General features: G+C 47.8%; 2 protein-coding genes and 1 pseudogene across 3 annotated transcripts; 1 reads left to right on the top strand and 2 right to left on the bottom strand.

Annotated features, from left to right (window-relative positions):
* Positions 1 to 4,790: 4,790 nt before the first annotated feature.
* LOC106569548 (midnolin) lies at positions 4,791 to 13,182 on the top strand. 2 transcript variants are annotated; one of them, XM_014141009.2, is made up of 6 exons: positions 4,791 to 5,402; positions 5,815 to 5,905; positions 6,304 to 6,366; positions 7,230 to 7,613; positions 8,095 to 8,521; positions 12,134 to 13,182. In XM_014141009.2, the coding sequence occupies exons 1-6, from the start codon at positions 5,179 to 5,181 to the stop codon at positions 12,412 to 12,414; spliced, it is 1,470 nt and encodes a 489-aa protein (XP_013996484.2). In that variant the 5' UTR covers positions 4,791 to 5,178; the 3' UTR covers positions 12,415 to 13,182. The 2 variants fall into 2 exon arrangements, with proteins under 2 accessions (XP_013996484.2, XP_013996483.2); XM_014141008.2 differs by having other exon boundaries at positions 4,795 to 5,402; positions 12,131 to 13,182.
* A 756-nt stretch (positions 13,183 to 13,938) lies between these two features.
* LOC106569549 (zona pellucida sperm-binding protein 3-like) lies at positions 13,939 to 15,927 on the bottom strand (annotated as a pseudogene).
* On the bottom strand, positions 15,789 to 20,352 carry LOC106569562 (AT-rich interactive domain-containing protein 1A-like). Its single transcript, XM_045693670.1, has 4 exons — positions 19,651 to 20,352; positions 19,449 to 19,567; positions 15,869 to 19,372; positions 15,789 to 15,810 (listed from the first exon to the last, which is right to left on the bottom strand). Exons 1-4 carry the CDS (start codon positions 20,224 to 20,226, stop codon positions 15,789 to 15,791), a joined length of 4,221 nt encoding a protein of 1,406 aa, XP_045549626.1. The 5' UTR covers positions 20,227 to 20,352.
* Between the last annotated feature and the right edge of the window lie 283 nt (positions 20,353 to 20,635).

Here is a 20,635-nt window from a genome sequence, read left to right on the forward strand (position 1 = left end):
GTGCCTGGCTCCCCAGTGGGTGGACCTGGGTCCCAAGTGTGTAGGCCTATGCCCTCCCAGGCCCACCCATGTCTGCGCCCCCATCCAGTCATGTGAACTCCATAGACTAGGGCCTAATTAATTAATTTTAAGTGACTGATTTCCTTATATGAACTGTAACTCAGTAAATTTGTTGAAATTGTTGCATGTTGCATTTATATTTTTGTTCAGGATTAAACACTGGAAGAATAAAAACATTCAATTTAGACTTTTTATGGAAATACATTTAAATATAGCAACAACTGTGAATCTCGATTCTGCAAATAGCAGATGTCTTCCAATAATAACCGTGGAATATTCACATGCCGCTCTGTCTCACTATAAATAGCTCATACTTTGTATTCAATCAAAGCTTCCTACGCTTCACACAGGCTGGATGAAAACACCCACAGTAGAACGGGTTTGCCTACACACTGGGTTTAAAGGGATAGTTCATCCACAAATCAATGATCATGAGAGTTTTTAGACCACTTCTGAGGCATAAAAATGTCTGAGGGATTGTTTGTAACTAGCTTTTGATGTCATGCAAAGACATTCTAAAACGACATCTAAATTACACATATTACACATGAACTGTTTCATGAGTGACTAAAACCAGGGCATTATGTGGAAATATGAAGCAGGAGAGATAAAGAAAGGGTAGAGGACTGTTTAGTAAGAGTATTGGGAAAGAACTTCCTCCCTCTGTCAGAATGGTGTCTTTGGGCACACGCAGTCACATCTCACTTCCTGTTGTTGATCAATCAGTAATGCATTCTGGGGAATTGGCGTCTGCCAGTCAGCAGAGTTTCCTGTGGATGTTTGACTGTCAAGTCATCATCAGTCAGAAGTCACACATTCAGATACTGTGCAATAATCACGTTTTGTGTGTGTATGTATGTGCGTGTGTGCGTGCGTGCGTGTGAGTGTGTGTGTGTGAGAGAGATCGCCTGTCTGGGTTGTATTTTTGGGCATGCCGTCTGTTTCACCAGTAGATCATGTGACTCAGAACAGATGGTTGACCCAAAAGCAATGTATAAAAATATACCCCCCCCCCGCCCCCAAAAAAACTAAGAAGAAAAAAAGGACTTTCATTCCAAAATAACTGGAACATCAATGTTATAACTCAACAAAGTACTGCCAAGCTTTTGAAACATTTGATATTTCGTTTTCAGATCTTGCATAGAAAGTATGCCTTCCTTCACTCATATACTTTTCTCAACATGGCTTAAGAATTGGAATTTCAGGAGTTTGCAGTGCATTCGGAAAGTATTCAGACCCCTTGACTGTTTCCACATTTTGTTATGTTACAGCCTTATTCTAAAATTGATTTTTTTTTTTTAAATATCCTCATCGATCTACATGCAATACCACTTAATGACAAAGTGAAAACAGGTTTTTAGACATTTTATGTATTAAATGTATTAAAATTGAAAAAACAGAATGACATTATTTACATAAGTATTCAGACCCTTTGCTATGAGACTCGAAAATTGAGCTCAGATGCATCTTCTTTCCATCTTGTTTCCTTCTTCCATCGGGGGAGAAGGGCATTGGTCAAGAAGGTGATCAAGAAACCGATGGTCACTCTGACAGAGCTTCAGTTCCTCTGTGGAGAATCTTCCAAAAGGACAACCATCTTTGCAGCACTCCACCAATCAGGCCATTATAGTAGAGTGGCCTGACGGAAGCCACTCCTCAATAAAAGGCACATGACAGCCCGGTTAGAGTTTTCCAAAAGGCACCGGAAGGACGCAGACCATGAGAAACAAGATTCTCTGGCCTACATGCCAAGCATCACACCTGGAGGAAACCCGACACCATCACTATGGTGAAGCATGGTGGTGGCAGCATCATGCTGTGGGGATGTTTCTCAGCAGCAGGGACTCATATATTAGTCAGGATCGAGAGAAAGCTGAACGAAGCAAAGTACAGACAGATCCTTGATGAAAACCTGCTCCAGAGCACTCAGGACCTCAGACTGGGGTGAAGGTTCACCTTCCAACAAGACAACGACCCTAAGCGCACAGCCAAGACAACGCAGGAGTGGCTTCGGGACAAGTCTCTGAATGTCCTTGAGTGGCCCAGCCAAAGCCCGGACTTGAACCTGATCGAACATCTCTGGAGAGACCTGAAAATAGCTTTGAAGTCTCGAGGCTGTAGTCGCTGCCAAAGGTGCTTCAACAAAGTACTGAGTAAAGGGTCTGAATACTTAGATAAATGTGATATTTCATTGTAAAAATTTTCATTAATTTGCAAACATTTCTAAAAACCTGTTTTTGCTTCGTCATTATTGGGTATTGTGTGTAGATTGATGAGGGAGGGGAAACAATGTAATCCATTTTAGAATAAGGCTGTAACGTAACAAAATGTGGAAAAAAGTCAAGGGGTCTGAATACTTTCCGAATGCACTGTATAAATGTTTAATGACTTACAGGACAGGATGAGTAGACAGAGACTTCTGGCTATAGACAAACAATACTATTGAATGGCAGGTTACTACTTCTCTTTCTAGGAATTGCAGAATATACTAAAGAAAACAATCATTTAGCCTACATAAATGTCTATGTTAGAAATACTGTCTGTCTGACCACCCACATATTACAAACAAAATTCCTTGAAAAGTCAGCTCAGCATTCTGGAATTCCGAGGAGAGAGGTGTAACATTCCAGACTGGTGAGACGTTGGGAAAACTGTGCCGGGAGAGGCCACGAAGAGGGTAAGCCAGGAAAGGCCACGGAGGAGGGAGGAGGAATGTGAGGACGTAGGGTAAATTTGGAGAGGAGGAATTTGTAGTGCGTTCCATGTCTTCTGACGTCAACACAGCATCCCTGCTGACATGCTCCAGGGAACAGGACATCCTGCGGGTCAGGGTTCATCCCAACAGTCTAAACTGGCTTCCTCTCCTCGTCTCCTCGTCTTCTTTACTTCATCTGCACTGATCTGGAAACATTGGGTAGATGAAAGCAATACAGTGTAAGGGGGGAAATGTGTTGTTGGGGTCTACTTTCATTTATCCTGGGTTGTTAGATCAGTACAGATGCAGGGAATGAGAGGAGGAGAGGAAGCCACTTTGGAGTATTGGGATTGTTCTTGTTGGTGTCTTGCTGGAATCATGCTGGATTCCATGGAGGACATGGATTCCTGCACGAGGCTGGACATAGAACCTCCAAAAATGGAACCTATTATCAGCTACTTATCTGGCTCAGGTTTTATCTCAACAGGGCTTTTTATTCAACCTTCAATGAAGAATACCCCAAACCACTGAAATGTATGTCAGTTATGCATCTATGAATTGTATTTTCTGTATTGTGTATTGCGTTGTGAAGCTTTAGGTAAGTTTTCCAATTTATTACAAATGTTCATAAAAACTTGAACTTGAACTGCAAATGCGTCATGCTTTTCCCTTGTTGATGTCTCTCTTACACCTCTCTGCGGTATGAGGTCCAAAGCTCAAGAGAACTATTGGTCAGGTTCTATACAGAAAGAGGTGTAGCAATGGCCGTTACAGGACAATAAAATCCTGAATAAGATCCAAGTTACACACAGGGAGGGAGGTTGCGATTCATGCTGAGATCGAGACTGTGGTGAGTGGGGTTATTCTCTCTGCAACAACATCCAACAATAACACCCTCTCGCTTCTGCTCTCTCTCAAACACTGGGATTTCCATTTCAGCATTTCAGAGATTGAGAGAGAGGTGGGGGAAAAAGGGAGAGAGAATAAAAGAGAGAGACAAAGAGAGAACAAAAGAGAGAGAGAGCGAGAGAGAGAGAGAGAGAGGGAGAGAAAGAGAACAAGAGAGCGAGAGAGAGAGAGAGGGGGGGAGGGAAACAAAAAAAGACAAAGACAAAAAAAGAGAGACTCAGACAGAGAGCGTCGTCCCTATCCCCAAATATCGCTCTTGTTATTAGGAAGAGGGCAGAAGAAAGAGGATGACAGATGCTGAAAAGGAAGGGATAGAATGAGTGGGCGGAGGAAGGATAGTTGCACTTGCAGAGAACAGAGGATGGAGTGAGCGAGTGCATGAGTGGGTGGATGGAGGCAGGCAGGTGGGCCGGGAAAGGTCTGACGCAGTCTGGATGAAGCGGGGGCGGAGGGAGGCGGTGCTATATTTAGCACCCGATGGGAGAGGTTCTGGCTGCTTTTCTCTGCCTGTCTACGTCACAGATTCTACGCTGGCCCTCTGGGCGTTATGTGACAGGTGACGGCACGCTGTTCTTTATCAATGAGGAGACTGGACTAGAATACTAAGCAGAGGGGCAGATAAAGACCTGATGCTGTGGACTGTACAGGATACAATAACTTACAATAACGATTTGAATATACTGTCAAATGAAATAGAACAGAAAATAATAGAATAGAATAGGGTCACTGATTATTGAATCATTTACTTATTCAATTCCTGATATGTGAAATGTTTGGAAATGCACATTCTATTATAGTCATAATGTGAATAGACAAAGCAGAAAGGAAATATCCTACACTCACATTCACAGCATTCTAAATGATCCCATTCTCAAATCAAATCAGTGTGCCAGCACTGAGCTTATAACTTCTTTTGTCAATATAAATGATAGTTTGTATCTGTCAAAACATATATATTTTTTTAAAGGCAACATTGTTGCTTTTCTGATTACATCACCACCTTTATGAATGGCACAGTGCTTGGCGGTAGGCTACAAGAACGAGGGCGGGTCCTGTCTACACGTGGGTAGCAAGTAGAGCTGATAGGACCATGCGGTCCAACACTAGGCACTCACAATTGATTGGCTAGTGAGGACAGTGGGAGGATTTAACAGTCATCAAATAGAGACGCTTTTACGCATTGTACAGTTCAATGTCTCGGTTTGAGTCTGAGGAAGACAGGGTAGCCAAGAAGAGGCACTATAGGGCAGTCTATTGTGATTATCTATCTTCAGTTATCACTCAGTTACATATTTGGAACACACAGTTAAACTCATAGGCTACTGTACTTGGCTCCATTGATCAATAAAGACAAAGAACATCTAATTATTTATATTTCGGCTTCTGGAAAACGGCAGAAGAGTATCGGAGTTGTGTGGGTCAGTTCCAAATAGCCTACATTTAGACAAGAGGACACTAGCTACTCTTTGATACTCCGACCCAAATAAAGTGCCAAATAAAGCGCAGCCCAGCGAATGGACCATCATCAACCCGACACACGTAGCTTCATTCCCCGTGCGGCTCCAGTCTGCGCGTCGGTACCTACTGAACCATTCATGCGCTTGTCCATCAGCTCGACCACAGGCAGCCGCTTCGAGCTCTCTGTCCATCGGGGAGAGACGGTGGAGGTGCTGAGGAGACGACTTTCCCAAAAGCTCAGAGTACCGAAAGAAAGATTCGTCTTGCTGCATAAGGAAACGTGAGTAGCCTAACCCCACTGTGCACATATGTCAATTCAACGTCTATTCCACGTTGGTTCAACGTAATTTAATTGAAAGGACGTGGAAACGACGTTGATTCAGTACATTGGGTATGATTTCAAGGGGACCAAATAACAATTCTGATGTAGACTTTTGTATTACATATTGGATTCAATATCATGTAATGGATTTTATTTCTGGTTCTGCATGAGCCTTCTGCATGAGCCTTCTGCATGAGCCTATTGTCAAACAGGCCTAACTCATAAATGAAATGCATTTATGTGCAGGTGTTCTTGGTAAAATATCCTTTTAATCTCTCATGTGTGAATAAAAGGCCAAGAATGATTTAATACAAACTCTTAAATGTTTCTATATACGTAGTAATGATCATGTCTTCTTATCTACCCACAGAAGGTTGAGTACAGGGAAACTCCATGACCTGGGCATAGTTGATGGGAGTAAGCTGACACTGGTCCCAACTATTGAATCAGGCTTGTTATCAGTAAGTCATATATTGTACAGTCCACAAATGGTTAACGAAGTTAACACCCGGTATTGAGTAAAGGAAACATGTCTGTAATGTTAAGTATAGTGTATAAAGCTTCAGCCAAGAGGTCTGGACCTTTATAGCACAGGTGATATTACTACGGGTGCTCTGGCAGTTCTCCCTGAACCACTTTTACAACAGAACCATGTGTCCAAAAACCACCAGATTTGCTGGGGATGTACTTACCAGCTTCTGTGTGGCCCTATTTATAGGTCCTTCTGTCGGCATTGATCTATCATATGTGGTCTTAATCAATACAGTTATTCCATGTTGTTAGCAGTTAGAATATCTCTCTCTCTCTCTGTGTGTATATATACATAATATGCCTATTTTTGTTTTCTTTGCTTCCTTAGTCCCAACCATCCAGAAGAGAGCAGACCATCATGCAGGCTTTGGAGAGTTTAACTGAAACTCAGGTTGGTCTCTGATCTTTCGCTGGACTTCTGTATCATAAGATGGATGTAACACTGTTGTCTCAGTGTGCTAGGATTGAAGGCCTATGTAAAGAAATTAGCAGTTTTCTTTCTGTCTTCGTTCATACCAGCTCAGTACAGCTGGGTTGTTTCATGAAACAGCAAGGTTGTGCATTTGTGGTTGTGTGTCTGCATATGTATGTGTGTGTGGTTGAGATGGGAAGGAGTGACTCAACTTGACAAAGAACAGTTTTCTAAGAAATGGCTAGGTAGTTCTCATTATGGTCTGACTGCCCCCGCCCCTGACTGCACCTCACACACACATGTACACACACACACACACGCACACGCACACACACACACACGTGCGCACGCAGTGACCTAGCCTCCACCACAAGATGAAAATATCACCACTATATAGATTATATTGGTTATATTTACACCAAATATCAGAAGCCATTTTGTACCCGAATGCAAACCCTCACATCAGATATTACAATGGAGAGGTGAGCAGTTCAACGAGACTGTCTGTTGTGTCGTGACTGCCGTCTTTAGGCCTGATAGCCTCTTTGTTACTGAAGTGTTCTGCTTCGTGACTGGGCTGGGCTAAATAGAGACACCAGACTGATAATAACAAAACAAATCTAAATTGTAATGCCTCTGTGTCCACAGAAAGCAGTTAGCTCTCAGTAAATAGCTCTGAATGTCTGGGGCCATGATACTAGTGAGAGAGTACCAATATGACTTGTCTGTTTAAGCTTATTACATCTTGGATCATTAAGGACCCTTGTAATGGAGAGAGGCAGCAAACGAATAAGTGCTGTAAATATATTAATCAAGTTATTGCTCCTTTTCTGTATCTGCAGGTCAGTGACTTCCTGTCTGGCCGTTCACCCCTGACCCTTGCCCTCAGGGTCGGTGATCACATGATGTTTGTCCAGCTGCAACTGGCCCCCCAGAGTGCCGCTGGGCAGCAGCAGAGTCACCTCATCACCCAGCGAGCAGGCAGAGCTGGGGTTGAACAGGTGCATGCTGCGAAGTGTGGGTCCACTAGGTTCCCTTACCCCAGCCCAGCCCACCTCTCCTCCAACACCCCAGCCTCCCCTGCCCCTCTCTCCCCTCATACCCCCTCCTCAACCTCTCACATCACCTACCTCTCTCCATCACCTAGTGCCCCCCTCCGCTCCACCAACCCCACCTGCTCCAGCCCTGGACCCCAGAGCCCAACCCCTGCCACCACCTACCCAGAGGTGGGACTAACAGATTATTCATATTATTATAATGTGACTATTATGTGTGTATTATCACATGCTAATGTTAGTTAAATACTTCAAAGCCTGATCCTGATAGTAAGGCAAGGAATAACTTTTCAATCTAATGTAGTTGCAGATTTATTGTAATATTATTATATGACAGGTAGGCTACTGCTATTATCATTATACATGCTCTATTTTGACTAGAGAGGGAGTATCTTATATACAATATATATATTATTATATAATTTTGGGGCGGCAGGTAGCCTAGTGGTTAGAGCGTGGGCTAGTAACCGAAAGGTTGATAGATCGAATCCTCGAGCCGACAAGGTAAAAATCTGTCTTTCTGCCCCTGAACAAGGCAGTTAACCCACTGTTCCTAGGCCGTCATTGTAAATAAGAATTTGTTCTTAACTGACTTGCCTAGTTAAATAAAGGTTAAATAAAAAATACAACGCTTTCGCTCTCTTTATCACAGGGTGACTGCAGTGTGGCTGGTACTCCCACCTCTAATAAAACAGCTGCCGGGGAACCAGGTGCTGTCATAGAGAGCTTTGTGAGCCATGCACCAGGAGTCTTCTCAGGGACCTTTTCAGGCACTCTGCCCCCAGCTGGGCAGGACAGCACCAGTACCGGTGTCAGGTCATCCAGACGAGGCATCAACACCATCGTCCAGATCCTCAACGACCTTCTCAGTGCCACTCGCCACTACCAGGGGGCTCCACTGTCCCTCTCCCAGCTCCTCTGCCGCCCTCCCAGCACCCCAACCAGCAGCACTCCGAGTACCCCAACCTCGCCCTTCCTGCCGCCCTCACCTCTCACCCCTGACCTTGTCAGCACTGCTACCTCAGGACCACTTACAGACCACATCAGCCAGGAACAAAGTCACTCATGTAAACCTACTGGTGAGTTGAGGCCCCACAGAATAACCAAAACGTGTCAATGCTGTGTGTAGCTGATTATAGGCAAAACAAAGTACAACATTATGCTGAGACAAAGGATGTTTAGGTTTTGTTATACCATGCTGTCTTTATTCAACTCCTTTTCTTCATAACTCAACTAAAGAACCAAATGAATGAGATAGAGATTCTCTTTATTGAAAACGTATGTGCATTAAATTAATGTTTAGCATTCAAGTATTCCTCGTCAGTGGTCTGTCACCTAGTTCTCGCTCCTGCATTCCGGAACCCTAGCGTCATGTTTGGAAACCAGTCCAGCCTTCTCAAGCTAGTCCCACAATAGTTGAGTTCTGGTTCTGCTTAGTGTCCAAGTTTAGAAAGTAGCAGCTGTACAGCAGAGAACACTGGTTGTGAGGGTATTGTTGGAAAGGAGGAAGTGGTTTCTGCGCCCCCTATTAATGAACTAGGGTTGTTTATATCCGTTCCCTGACGGCCTACGCATTCATTTGTTCCCCAGTCTGCAATGAATAAGAAAAGTGTGTGTGTGTGTGTGGTTAAGTGTTTTTTGGGGGCAGAGCGAGCATGTAGCTACATGGCCCACAGTGGTCAGTTAGTAACAGGAATGCCCTCACCGTCACACACACATAGTAACAGGACCTTAACCTTTTAACCTGAGGGTGTGAACTATTGTATCTTACTAGCACCTTTTCGCCCTAGCGCCGGAAACATACTAATGAACACATAATCATTGGCGACAGTGGCAGCTCTGGGTCACGTTGTCAGGGAAACGGCACTGCTCCATTCTTGGAATTAGAATTCATTACATTTTGTTCATGGTCCCAAAAACAATGCTAGGCTGATTATATGATTATGGTGCAATGTACTGTACACTATATATACAAAAGTATGTGGACACCCCTTCAAATTAGTGGATTTGGCTATTTCAGCTACACCGTTGCTGACAGGTGTGTAAAAGCGAGCACACAGCCATGCAATCTCCATAGACAAACATTGGCAGTAGAATGACCTTACTGAAGAGCTCAGTGACTTTCAACGTGGCACTGTCATAGGATGCCAACTTTCCAACAAGTCAGTTTGTCACATTTTTGCGCTGCTAGAGCTGCCCAGGTCAACTGTAAGTGATGTTATTGTGAAGTGGAAATGTCTAGGAGCAACAACGGCTCAGATGCGAAATGGTAGGCCACGCAGCTCACAGAACAGGACCGCCGAGTGCTAAGGCACATGGTGCGTAAAAATGATCTGTCCTCGGTTGCAACACTCACTAACCATTTCCAAACTGGCTCTGGAAGCAACGTCGGCACAAGAACTGTTATTCGAGAGCTTCATGAAATGGGTTTCCATGGCCAAGCAGCCACACACAGCCAAAGATCACCATGCGCAATGCCAAGCGTCGGATAGAGTGGTATAAAGCTCTCTGGAGTGATGAATCACGCTTCACCATCTGGCAGTCCGACGGACAAATCTGGGTTTAGCGGATGCCAGTAGAAACGCTACCTGCCCGAATGCATAGTGCCAACTGTAACATTTGGTGGAGGAGTAATAGTGGTCTGGGGCTGTTTTTCATGGTTCAGTCTAGGCCACATAGTTCCAGTGAAGGGAAACCTACAGCATACGACATTCTAGACGATTCTGTGCTTCCTTCTTTGTTGCATCAGTTTGGGGAAGGCCCTTTCCTGTTTCAGCATGACAATGCCCCCGTGCACAAAGTGAGGTCAATACAGAAATGATTTGTCGAGACCGGTGTGGAAGAACTTGACTGACCTGCACAGAGCCCTGACCTCAACCCCATCGAATACCTTTGGGATGAATTGGAACGCCGACTGCGAGCCAGACCTAATCACCCAACATCAGTCCCTGACCTTACTAATGCTCTTGTGGCTGAATGGAAGCAAGTCCCCGTAGCAATTTTCAAACATCTAGTGGAAAGGCTTCCCAGAGGAGTGGGGGCTATTATATCAGCAAAAGGGGGACCAACTCCATATTAATCCCCATGATTTTGGAATGAGATGTTCGACCAGCAGGTGTCCACATACATTTGGTCATGTGGTGTATATGTAAACTCAGCAAAAAAAGAAACGTCCCTTTTCAGGACCCTGTCTTCCAAAGATAATTCGTAAAAATCTAAATGACTTCACAGATCTTCATTGTAAAGGGTCTAAACACTGTTTCCCATGCGTGTTCAATGAACCATAAACAATTAATGAACATGCACCTGTGGAATGGTCGTTAAGACACCAACAGCTTACAGACGGTAGGCAATTAAGATCACAGTTATGAAAACTTAGGACACTAAAGAGGCCTTTCTACTGACTCTGAAAAACACCAAAGAAAGATGCCCAGGGTCCCTGCTCATCTGCGTGAACATGCCTTAGGCATGCTGCAAGGAGGCATGAGGACTGCAGATATGGCCAAGGCAATAAATTGCAATGTCCGTACAGTGAGATGCCTAAGACAGCCCTACAGGGAGACAGGATGGACAGCTGATTGTCCTCGCAGTTGCAGATCATGTGTAACAACACCTGCACAGGATCGGTACATCCGAACATCACACTTGCGGGACAGGTACAGGATGGCAACAACAACTGCCCGAGTTACACCAGGAACACACAATCCCTCCATCAGTGATCAGACTGTCCACAATAGGCTGAGAGAGGCTGGACTGAGGGCTTGCAGGCCTGTTGTAAGGCAGGTCCTCACCAGACATCACTGGCAACAATGTCGCATATGGGCACAAATCCACCATCGCTGGACCAGACAGGACTGGCAAAAAATGCTCTTCACTGTCGAGTCGCGGTTTTCTCTCACCGGGGGTGATGGTCAGATTCACGTTTATCGTCGAAGGAATGAGCGTTACACCGAGGCCTGTACTCTGGAACGGGATCGAATTGGAGGTGGAGGGTCCGTCATGGTCTGGGGCGGTGTGTCACAGCATCATCGAACTGAGCTTGTTGTCATTGCAGGCAATCTCAACGCTGTGCGTTACAGGGAAGACATCCTCCTCCCTCATGTGGTACCCTTCCTGCAGGCTCATCCTGACATGACCCTGGCATGACAATGCCACCAGCCATACTGCTCATTCTGTGCGTGATTTCCTGCAAGACAGGAATGTCAGTGTTCTGCCATGGCCAGTGAAGAGCCCAGATCTCAATCCCATTGAGCACATCTGGGACCTGTTGGATCGGAGAGTGAGGGCTAGGGCCATTCCCCCCCAGAAATGTCTGGGAACTTGCAGGTGCCTTGGTGGAAGAGTGGGGTAACATCTCACAGCAAGAACTGGCAAATCTGGTGCAGTCCATGAGGAGGAGATGCACTGTACTTAATGCAGCTGGTGGCCACACCAGATGCTGACTGTTACTTTTGATTTTGTCCCCCCCCTTTGTTCAGGGACACATTATTCAATTTCTGTTAGTCACATTTTACTGGGTGACTTTAAATTTTACTTGAGTCATTTTTCTATTAAGGTATCTTTACTTTTACTTCAGTATGACATTTGGGTACTTTTTCCTCCACTGCTCATGACTCTTCCCGTCTTCTTCCTTCCACCTCCTGTTTTCTCTTCCCTCTCATTCTCCCTCCCTCCTCTTCCTCTCTCAGCAGACCTGTGTTCCAGTCAATCTGAGGAAGAGAACCAGTCGTTGCGTTGTAAACTGGAGCGCCTTCAGATGTTGATGCACCAGAGACGCCTGCGCAGGCGGGCTCGCAGGGGCACACGCACCTCACACCCCTACCCTCCTCACCACCGTCAACCCTGGTCGCCCGGCCGAGACAACGCCAGCCGCCATAGCAACGGCAGCCTGTCCAGCAGCGAGGGCTCTTCCCTGGACGACCTGGAGTTGCAATGGAAACCGGAGCTACCCTCCGATCTTGTGATGGCATAAAGAGAGAGCATTAGATTAAAATAAGTTTGGACCTGTCATTGGCTGTCCTTTGAATGGCTGAGTAGGAGAAATAAGTTGCCCATTTTGGGACTCACTTGGTCACACTGCACAAGGACTCTTCAAAAAGACAACTGTCCTTTCTTGAAACTGGACATTCAAACAGAACTTAAATAGTATATTGTATATAATTTAGGTAAATAGTTTACCTAGTTTATACTCCCTTGACTGAGCTTTCTGCAGATCATATGACACTTCAGTCATGTGTCTTTTTCCAGAGTCTGTCGGAACCAGACTGTTTTCAGAGGGTCTTAGCTTTGTCTACTAATAATCATCACTGTACCTACCATTTTAAACTTGACTCATCTTCAGTTGCTGTCGTCCGTATTGTCAGAACAATGTAGCATTATGGAGGTTGTCAAATAGATATGTTTCTGCACATTTGTTTTGACAGCTTTTTTGCAAGGTTTTGCGGAATTATACTTTCGTCTTTGTATACAGTATGTTCTGATGCATTAAGCAGCATGCAGGTAAAGGATAAAAAGTTCTGATTTGGCCTTCGTAGATAAGTAGACTGTTTCAAAGCTTGAAGCAATACTTGTTTCCTGCTATGCAGACTTTTCTAGGAAATATTTCTTAAGTCAGTAATATGCCTCTTTTTCCCCCGTTACTTACACTCCTAACATCCATTTGACAATACTCCAACCCTAGACCTCAATGCCTGTATTTAGTGCTGGGTGGGTTCAGTTCAATTAAACATTTGCTACGTTGCGTGACAGTTATTACTGCAGGACACTACTCTATAACTTGAACAGACAGGTGTTTGCTCCATTTCATGGGTGTGACTGGAGCGTTCTGCAACCTCTCCCAGTTTAGTTGTTCAGAACACTAATTGAATGTTGCAGTACATTTGTTTTGTACTGAATGCACGCCCTGGGGTGTTGAAATGGAAAAACGGTTTCTATTGACAAATTCAGGTAAGTCCCACACCGTTTGCTTCCTAGTGAAGAGCTAGGATCAGGTCCCCCCTGGGCATGTCTTCAGATCCAAGACAACTTATCCTAAAAGTTAGTGACAAATTGAGGGTGTGAGTCTAAACAGTTGCCAAACATTCTGCAACAAGTCCCTCCCATTTAACGGTGTGTAAGGTGTTGCTTGGTCACTACCAGCACAACTGACATGTGCTGCAATACTTGCAATTTCTTAGACAAGTGTCAATTCTGCCATTTTAAATTAAAGCAATAACAGAAGACTTGTAGAACCATCTTACAAATACAGGAAGTCAGAAAAGTATGGGCTCCGGCAGTTCGTGTTCCTACAGTCGGTGCTGGTGACATGAGTTCGACACTAAGCTGCCCTCTTCCAGCCCCAAATCAGCCATCATGTCTCTTGTTTACGCCAAGCTTCAGTTATAGCTGCGAGGACTGTTTAGACATTAATGCCTCCTGCCTAAACGGACATATTGGACTTGCCCTCACAAACGCCACGCAAGTCAAGCGCACATGAATCCAAACACTAAAATGTTTATTTTCAAATAAATCAAGTAGTCAGTTGACAGGGCCCAGGGGAACAATTCAGTACAGTAGCAATGTTAGGAACCTGAGAAATGTAGCTCATTACAAAGTTCTGTGAATAAAGAGTGATAAGCTACACACATTTACCCATTTGATAAAATTACTGAATTTTACATTCCAAATAAATCCAGTCAGATGTGAACATTGTAATGTAATAGGTTTATACTCCCCCAAAAACTGTTTTAAAAAAGGCAACATTCTTGTAATATTACTCTTGGACCATGATAGGGCCCATGGTAGCTTCACCTTCCTTCTGCACATCTGAGGAGAGTAGAGAACAGTGATAGGATTAAACAAGATATATTTTTTAAACTGATAAAGCTCTGGCTTTGATGAACACTTACCTGAATCACTGTCCAGATCTCTAGCCTTGCTTACAGCACAGCTGGAGTCACAGCAGCCACAAACCTGGTCATCCCCACCTGCAGCCTTCCAGCTACAGATAAATATGAAGGTTAGTTTATATAGCAGCATGTCATAAACATAATATACCCACAACTCAGCTTATACATACCCATCTGTGAAAGAGCAGGCCTTGTTCTCAGCATCAATGGGGGAAGAGGCTGCAGTTGCTTTCAGATGACATGTTATGTAGAGCTGTTGGGAATCATTCTGTGGTTGGAACCTGAAGGACTCCAGCTGAAACTGGATCTTGTCATCCTGGGATCTGGACAGGAACTGGGAGCTGGAGCCGGTCAACTTGGCATCAACCAGACACCTGAGGAGACCAAGGGTCAACGTTAGGCTTCAGGGGTTACATTTAAGGTAATATAAGAGGACTCAAACTGACAACTAAACTCACCCATGGTCCTCAATGAAAGAATATCTAGGGACAGTGTGGACATCAGGCGCCAAGGTGGCGACACAGCGGTCCACAAAGACACGGAGGGGAACGTGATGGTACGGCATGACCGAGGCTTCCATGTTGATGCTGTCACCAAGATAGTAATGGTTGGAGGGCCTCTCAAACTGCCAGTCAGCTGGAAAGACGAGTGGCATGTCAGTGGGGGTTTACACAAAGGAAGAGGCTTCCAGTTAGGTTTACCTACCAGTCATTAACCTCAGGGAGAAGAAGAGGAGTTCCTCTGCCACCATGTTGGAAGTGTAGGGGATCCAGGTCGGCTTCAGGGCATTGCTGCTGACATCGTGATTCCTAGAAACAAACATGGAATACGGCATTACTCAAACCTCAGAATGATATGGGTTGTCAAAGTGAAGAACACAACAATAGTTACCTCAAGTAGTGGCACTCAATATCAACCATAGCTGCACTGGTCCTCACTATAGAAGTGTTAGCAAGAGGTTTTGGCTCATAGACAAGAGTGAAGGTGTAGATCAGCACATCCTCAGTCATCTAGGAACAGGATCACAAATGATGTAGTACAAGAATAATGATTCAGTCAGGAAGTTAAACAACAAATGTGACATACCGTCAGCTCACTGCCACAGCCATGCAGCTCTGATTCAAAGGTGAGCACATGAGCTTCAGCATCCTCCTCAGTGGCAGCACAACCTCCTAGAGTGATATGCTCTGGCTGGATGAGCCGGCCAATCCCCAGCAGGTCCTGGTTCACCTGCACACGGACCACACTCTCCCCACACCGAGCCGACACACTGTTGGCCGCCACCTGCTTCAGCCGCTCAGACACAGTAGGCTTGTGCTCAGGCTTTTCAACTTTAGGATAGCTCCAAGTCAAAGGGTTCTCAGAGGTCTGCTTGGACTGGGAGCTCTCAGGGTCTTCATCCTGGCTAGGTTTCTGGCCCAAAGGCATGCCAACAGGTTCCTGGCCCACAGACTCTCCTCTAGGTTGCTGGACCACAGGCTCTTGGCCCACATGCTGGCTCGGTTCCTGACCCAAAGGCACGCTAGGTTCCTGGCCCACAGGCTGCTCTCCAACAGGTTCCTGGCCCACAGGCTGCTCGCCAACAGGCTCTTGGCCCATAGGATGGCTAGGTTCCTGGCCCACAGGCTGCTCTCCAACAGGTTCCTGGCCCACAGGCTGCTCTCCAACAGGTTCTTGGTCCACATCCTCACTATGTTCCTTGCCCACAGGCTGCTCTCCAGGATCTTGGCCCACAGGATAACTAGGTTCTTGGCCCACATCCTCGCTTGGTTCCTTGCCCACAGAATGCTCACTAGGTTGCTGGCCCACAGAATGCTCGTCGCCTGGGTCCTGGCCCACAGGCTGCTCAACAGGCTGCTGGCCAGGTTCATTACCCAAAATCTCACTAGGTTCCTGGCCCACAGGCTGCTCGCTGGGTTCCTGGCCCACAGGCTGCTCGCTGGGTTCCTGGCCCACAGGCTGCTCGCTGGGCTCCTGGCCCACAGGCTGCTCGCTGGGCTCCTGGCCAGGTTCATTACCCAAAATCTCACTAGGTTCCTGGCCCACAGGCTGCTCTCCAACAGGTTCCTGGCCCACAGGCTCACTAGGTTCTTGGCCCACAGGCTCGCTTGGGTCCTGGCCCACAGGCTGCTCGCTAGGTTGCTGGACCACAGGCTCGCCAACAGGCTGCTGGCCAGGTTCATTACCCAAAATCTCACTAGGTTCCTGGCCCACAGACTGCTCGCCAACAGGTGCCTGGCCCACAGGCTGCTCGCTAGGTTCCTGGCCCACAGGCTCGCCAACAGGCTGCTGGCCAGGTTCATTACCCAAAATCTCACTAGGTTCCTGGCCCACAGGCTGCTCTCCAACAGGTTCTTGGTCCACATCCTCACTATGTTCCTTGCCCACAGGCTGCTCTCCAGGAGCTTGGCGCACAGGCTGCTCGCTGGGTTCCTGGCCAGGTTCATTACCCAAAATCTCACTAGGTTCCTGGCCCACAGGCTGCTCTCCAACAGGTTCCTGGCCCACAGGCTCACTAGGTTCTTGGCCCACAGGTGCTCGCTTGGGTCCTGGCCCACAGGCTGCTCGCTAGGTTGCTGGACCACAGGCTCTTGGCCCACAGCATGGCTAGGTTCCTGGCCCACAGACTGCTCGCCAACAGGTTCCTGGCCCACAGGCTGCTCGCCAACAGGTTCCTGGCCCACAGGCTCGCCAACAGGCTGCTGGCCAGGTTCATTACCCAAAATCTCACTAGGTTCCTGGCCCACAGACTGCTCGCCAACAGGTGCCTGGCCCACAGGCTGCTCGCTAGGTTCCTGGCCCACAGGCTCGCCAACAGGCTGCTGGCCAGGTTCATTACCCAAAATCTCACTAGGTTCCTGGCCCACAGGCTGCTCGCTGGGTTCCTGGCCCACAGGCTGCTCGCTGGGTTCCTGGCCCACAGGCTGCTCGCTGGGTTCATTACCCAAAATCTCACTAGGTTCCTGGCCCACAGGCTCACTAGGTTCTTGGCCCACAGGCTCGCTTGGGTCCTGGCCCACAGGCTGCTCGCTGGGTTGCTGGACCACAGGCTCGCCAACAGGCTGCTGGCCAGGTTCATTACCCAAAATCTCACTAGGTTCCTGGCCCACAGACTGCTCGCCAACAGGTGCCTGGCCCACAGGCTGCTCGCTAGGTTCCTGGCCCACAGGCTCGCCAACAGGCTGCTGGCCAGGTTCATTACCCAAAATCTCACTAGGTTCCTGGCCCACAGGCTGCTCTCCAACAGGTTCTTGGTCCACATCCTCACTATGTTCCTTGCCCACAGGCTGCTCTCCAGGAGCTTGGCGCACAGGCTGCTCGCTGGGTTCCTGGCCAGGTTCATTACCCAAAATCTCACTAGGTTCCTGGCCCACAGGCTGCTCTCCAACAGGTTCCTGGCCCACAGGCTCACTAGGTTCTTGGCCCACAGGCTCGCTTGGGTCCTGGCCCACAGGCTGCTCGCTAGGTTGCTGGACCACAGGCTCTTGGCCCACAGCATGGCTAGGTTCCTGGCCCACAGACTGCTCGCCAACAGGTTCCTGGCCCACAGGCTGCTCGCCAACAGGTTCCTGGCCCACAGGCTCGCCAACAGGCTGCTGGCCAGGTTCATTACCCAAAATCTCACTAGGTTCCTGGCCCACAGACTGCTCGCCAACAGGTGCCTGGCCCACAGGCTGCTCGCTAGGTTCCTGGCCCACAGGCTCGCCAACAGGCTGCTGGCCAGGTTCATTACCCAAAATCTCACTAGGTTCCTGGCCCACAGGCTGCTCGCTGGGTTCCTGGCCCACAGGCTGCTCGCTGGGTTCCTGGCCCACAGGCTGCTCGCTGGGTTCATTACCCAAAATCTCACTAGGTTCCTGGCCCACAGGCTCACTAGGTTCTTGGCCCACAGGCTCGCTTGGGTCCTGGCCCACAGGCTCGCTTGGGTCCTGGCCCACAGGCTGCTCGCTGGGTTGCTGGACCACAGGCTCGCCAACAGGCTGCTGGCCAGGTTCATTACCCAAAATCTCACTAGGTTCCTGGCCCACAGACTGCTCGCCAACAGGTGCCTGGCCCACAGGCTGCTCGCTAGGTTCCTGGCCCACAGGCTCGCCAACAGGCTGCTGGCCAGGTTCATTACCCAAAATCTCACTAGGTTCCTGGCCCACAGGCTGCTCTCCAACAGGTTCTTGGTCCACATCCTCACTATGTTCCTTGCCCACAGGCTGCTCTCCAGGAGCTTGGCGCACAGGCTGCTCGCTGGGTTCCTGGCCAGGTTCATTACCCAAAATCTCACTAGGTTCCTGGCCCACAGGCTCTCCAACAGGTTCCTGGCCAACAGGCTCTTCGCCCACATTCTCGCTTGGGTCCTGGCCCACAGGCTGCTCGCTAGGTTGCTGGACCACAGGCTCTTGGCCCACATGCTGGCTAGGTTCCTGACCCAAAGGCACGCTAGGTTCCTGGTCCACAGGCTGCTCGCTAGTTTCCCGGTCCACAGGCTCTAGGCCCACAGGCTGCTCTCCGCTAGGTTCCTGGCCCACAGGCTGCTCTCCGCTAGGTTCCTGGCCCACAGGCTGCTCTCCGCTAGGTTCCTGGCCCACAGGCTGCTCGCCAACCAGATCCTGGCCCACAGGCTGCTCGCTGGGGTCCTGGCCAGGTTCATTACCCAAAATCTCGCTGGGGTCCTGGCCAGGTTCATTACCCAAAATCTCACTAGGTTCCTGGCCCACAGGCTGCTCTCCTACAGGTTGCTGGCCCACAGGCTCGCCAACAGGCTGCTGGCCCACAGGCTCGCCAACAGGCTGCTGGCCCACAGGCTCGCCAACAGGCTGCTGGCCAGCTTCATTACCCACAGGCTCTCCGCTAGCTTCCCGGCCCACAGGCTCTCCGCTAGCTTCCCGGCCCACAGGCTCTCCGCTAGCTTCCCGGCCAAAAGGCTGCTCTCCCACATGCTCGCTAGGTTCCCGGCCCACATGCTTTATAACAACCTGGCTAGGTTCTTGGCCCATAGGCTGGCTAGGTTCTACAGAATACTTCAGGGCATTGCTGCTCACGTCATGATTCCTACAAACACGGAATATACCATTACTCAAACCTCAGAATTATAGGTGTTGTCAGTGAAGAATGCAACAATAGTTACCTCAAGTAGTGGCACTCAATATCAACCATAGCTTTACTGGTCTTCAATATAGAAGTGTTAGCAAGAGGTTTTGGCTCATAGACAAGAGTGAAGGTGTAGATCAGCACATCCTCAGTCATCTAGGAACAGGATCACAAATCATGTATCAGATAAGAATAATGATTGACATTATTCAGGAAGTTAAACAACAAATGTGACATACCGTCAGCTCACTGCCACAGCCATGCAGGTCTGATTCAAAGGTGAGCACAAGAGCTTCAGCATCCTCAGTGGCAGCACAGCCTCCTAGAGTGATACGCTCTGGCTGGATGAGCCGGCCAATCCCCAGCAGGTCCTGGTTCACCTGCACACGGACCACCCTCTCCCCACACCAAGCCACCACACCGTTGGCTGCCACCTGCTTTAGCTGCTCAAACACTGTAGAATTACGCTCACGCTTCTCAATCATAGGATAGATTGAAGTCAGAGGGTTCTCAAATGTCTGCTTGGACTGGAAGTTCTCAGGGTCTTCATCCTGGCTAGGTTCCTGTCCCACGGGCTCGACGCCGGGCTCCTGCCCCACAGGCTCGACAACAGGCTCGCTAGGTTCTTGTCCAACAGGGTCCTCTCCCGCAGGCTCTTCTTGCACTGGCTTCTGAGAGTCAAACTGCGCTGAAACTTCATCGTCATGCAGAAATCCCAATCTCGGATGAAACCATCTGGAGTCCCAAGTATCACTAACAACACAGCCAAAAGCCACGACCAACAGCAGCACTGCAGACACTTGCCTGAACCCCATCACTCCAAATAGACATGAGTTATTCTTGTCAATTCTTCCACAGAGTCTGTCAAACCATTTTGTAGCCACGATGTCTGACAAAGGCCCCACCCCATTCAGCAATCAGCTTGATTATTGTCCAGACCTGATTAATTAAACAGGTGCTGAAGAATGTGAAGTTGATTGTCATTTAAGTTCCATTGGTTGCCTTTGTGCAGACAAAATCACATACACCTGGAGCTTTATTGAGGAGGGCTCAACTTTAGAGAGTGTTCATAGAAATGTGTTATGTAGGACAGACATGCTTTTCTATAGTCTATGTTACTCCCAGATCCTGTTGTTAAGCTATCCTTGGTGGAGAAAATGAAAGATTTGTCAGAAGTCAGTGATATAGGGAAACTAGTTGGCAATTACTTTGGTAGAAGTTTTT

Source organism: Salmo salar, chromosome ssa14 (genome assembly GCF_905237065.1).
Source record: "Salmo salar chromosome ssa14, Ssal_v3.1, whole genome shotgun sequence".
Lineage (NCBI taxonomy): Eukaryota > Metazoa > Chordata > Actinopteri > Salmoniformes > Salmonidae > Salmo > Salmo salar.

What these genes read in the sequence shown, in the direction of transcription:
- LOC106569548 (XM_014141008.2), top strand. Translation starts at nt 5,179, where the DNA reads ATGGACCATCATCAACCCGACACACGTAGCTTCATTCCCCGTGCGGCT. An exon ending in GTCTTGCTGCATAAGGAAAC is followed by an intron (nt 5,403 to 5,814) that starts GTGAGTAGCCTA and finishes ATCTACCCACAG; the next exon opens with AAGGTTGAGTACAGGGAAAC. An exon ending in AGAGTTTAACTGAAACTCAG is followed by an intron (nt 6,367 to 7,229) that starts GTTGGTCTCTGA and finishes CTGTATCTGCAG; the next exon opens with GTCAGTGACTTCCTGTCTGG.
- LOC106569562 (XM_045693670.1), bottom strand. Translation starts at nt 20,226, where the DNA reads ATGGGGTTCAGGCAAGTGTCTGCAGTGCTGCTGTTGGTCGTGGCTTTT. An exon ending in GCTGTGGCAGTGAGCTGACG is followed by an intron (nt 19,568 to 19,650) that starts GTATGTCACATT and finishes TCCTGTTCCTAG; the next exon opens with ATGACTGAGGATGTGCTGAT. An exon ending in ATTGAGTGCCACTACTTGAG is followed by an intron (nt 19,373 to 19,448) that starts GTAACTATTGTT and finishes CCGTGTTTGTAG; the next exon opens with GAATCATGACGTGAGCAGCA.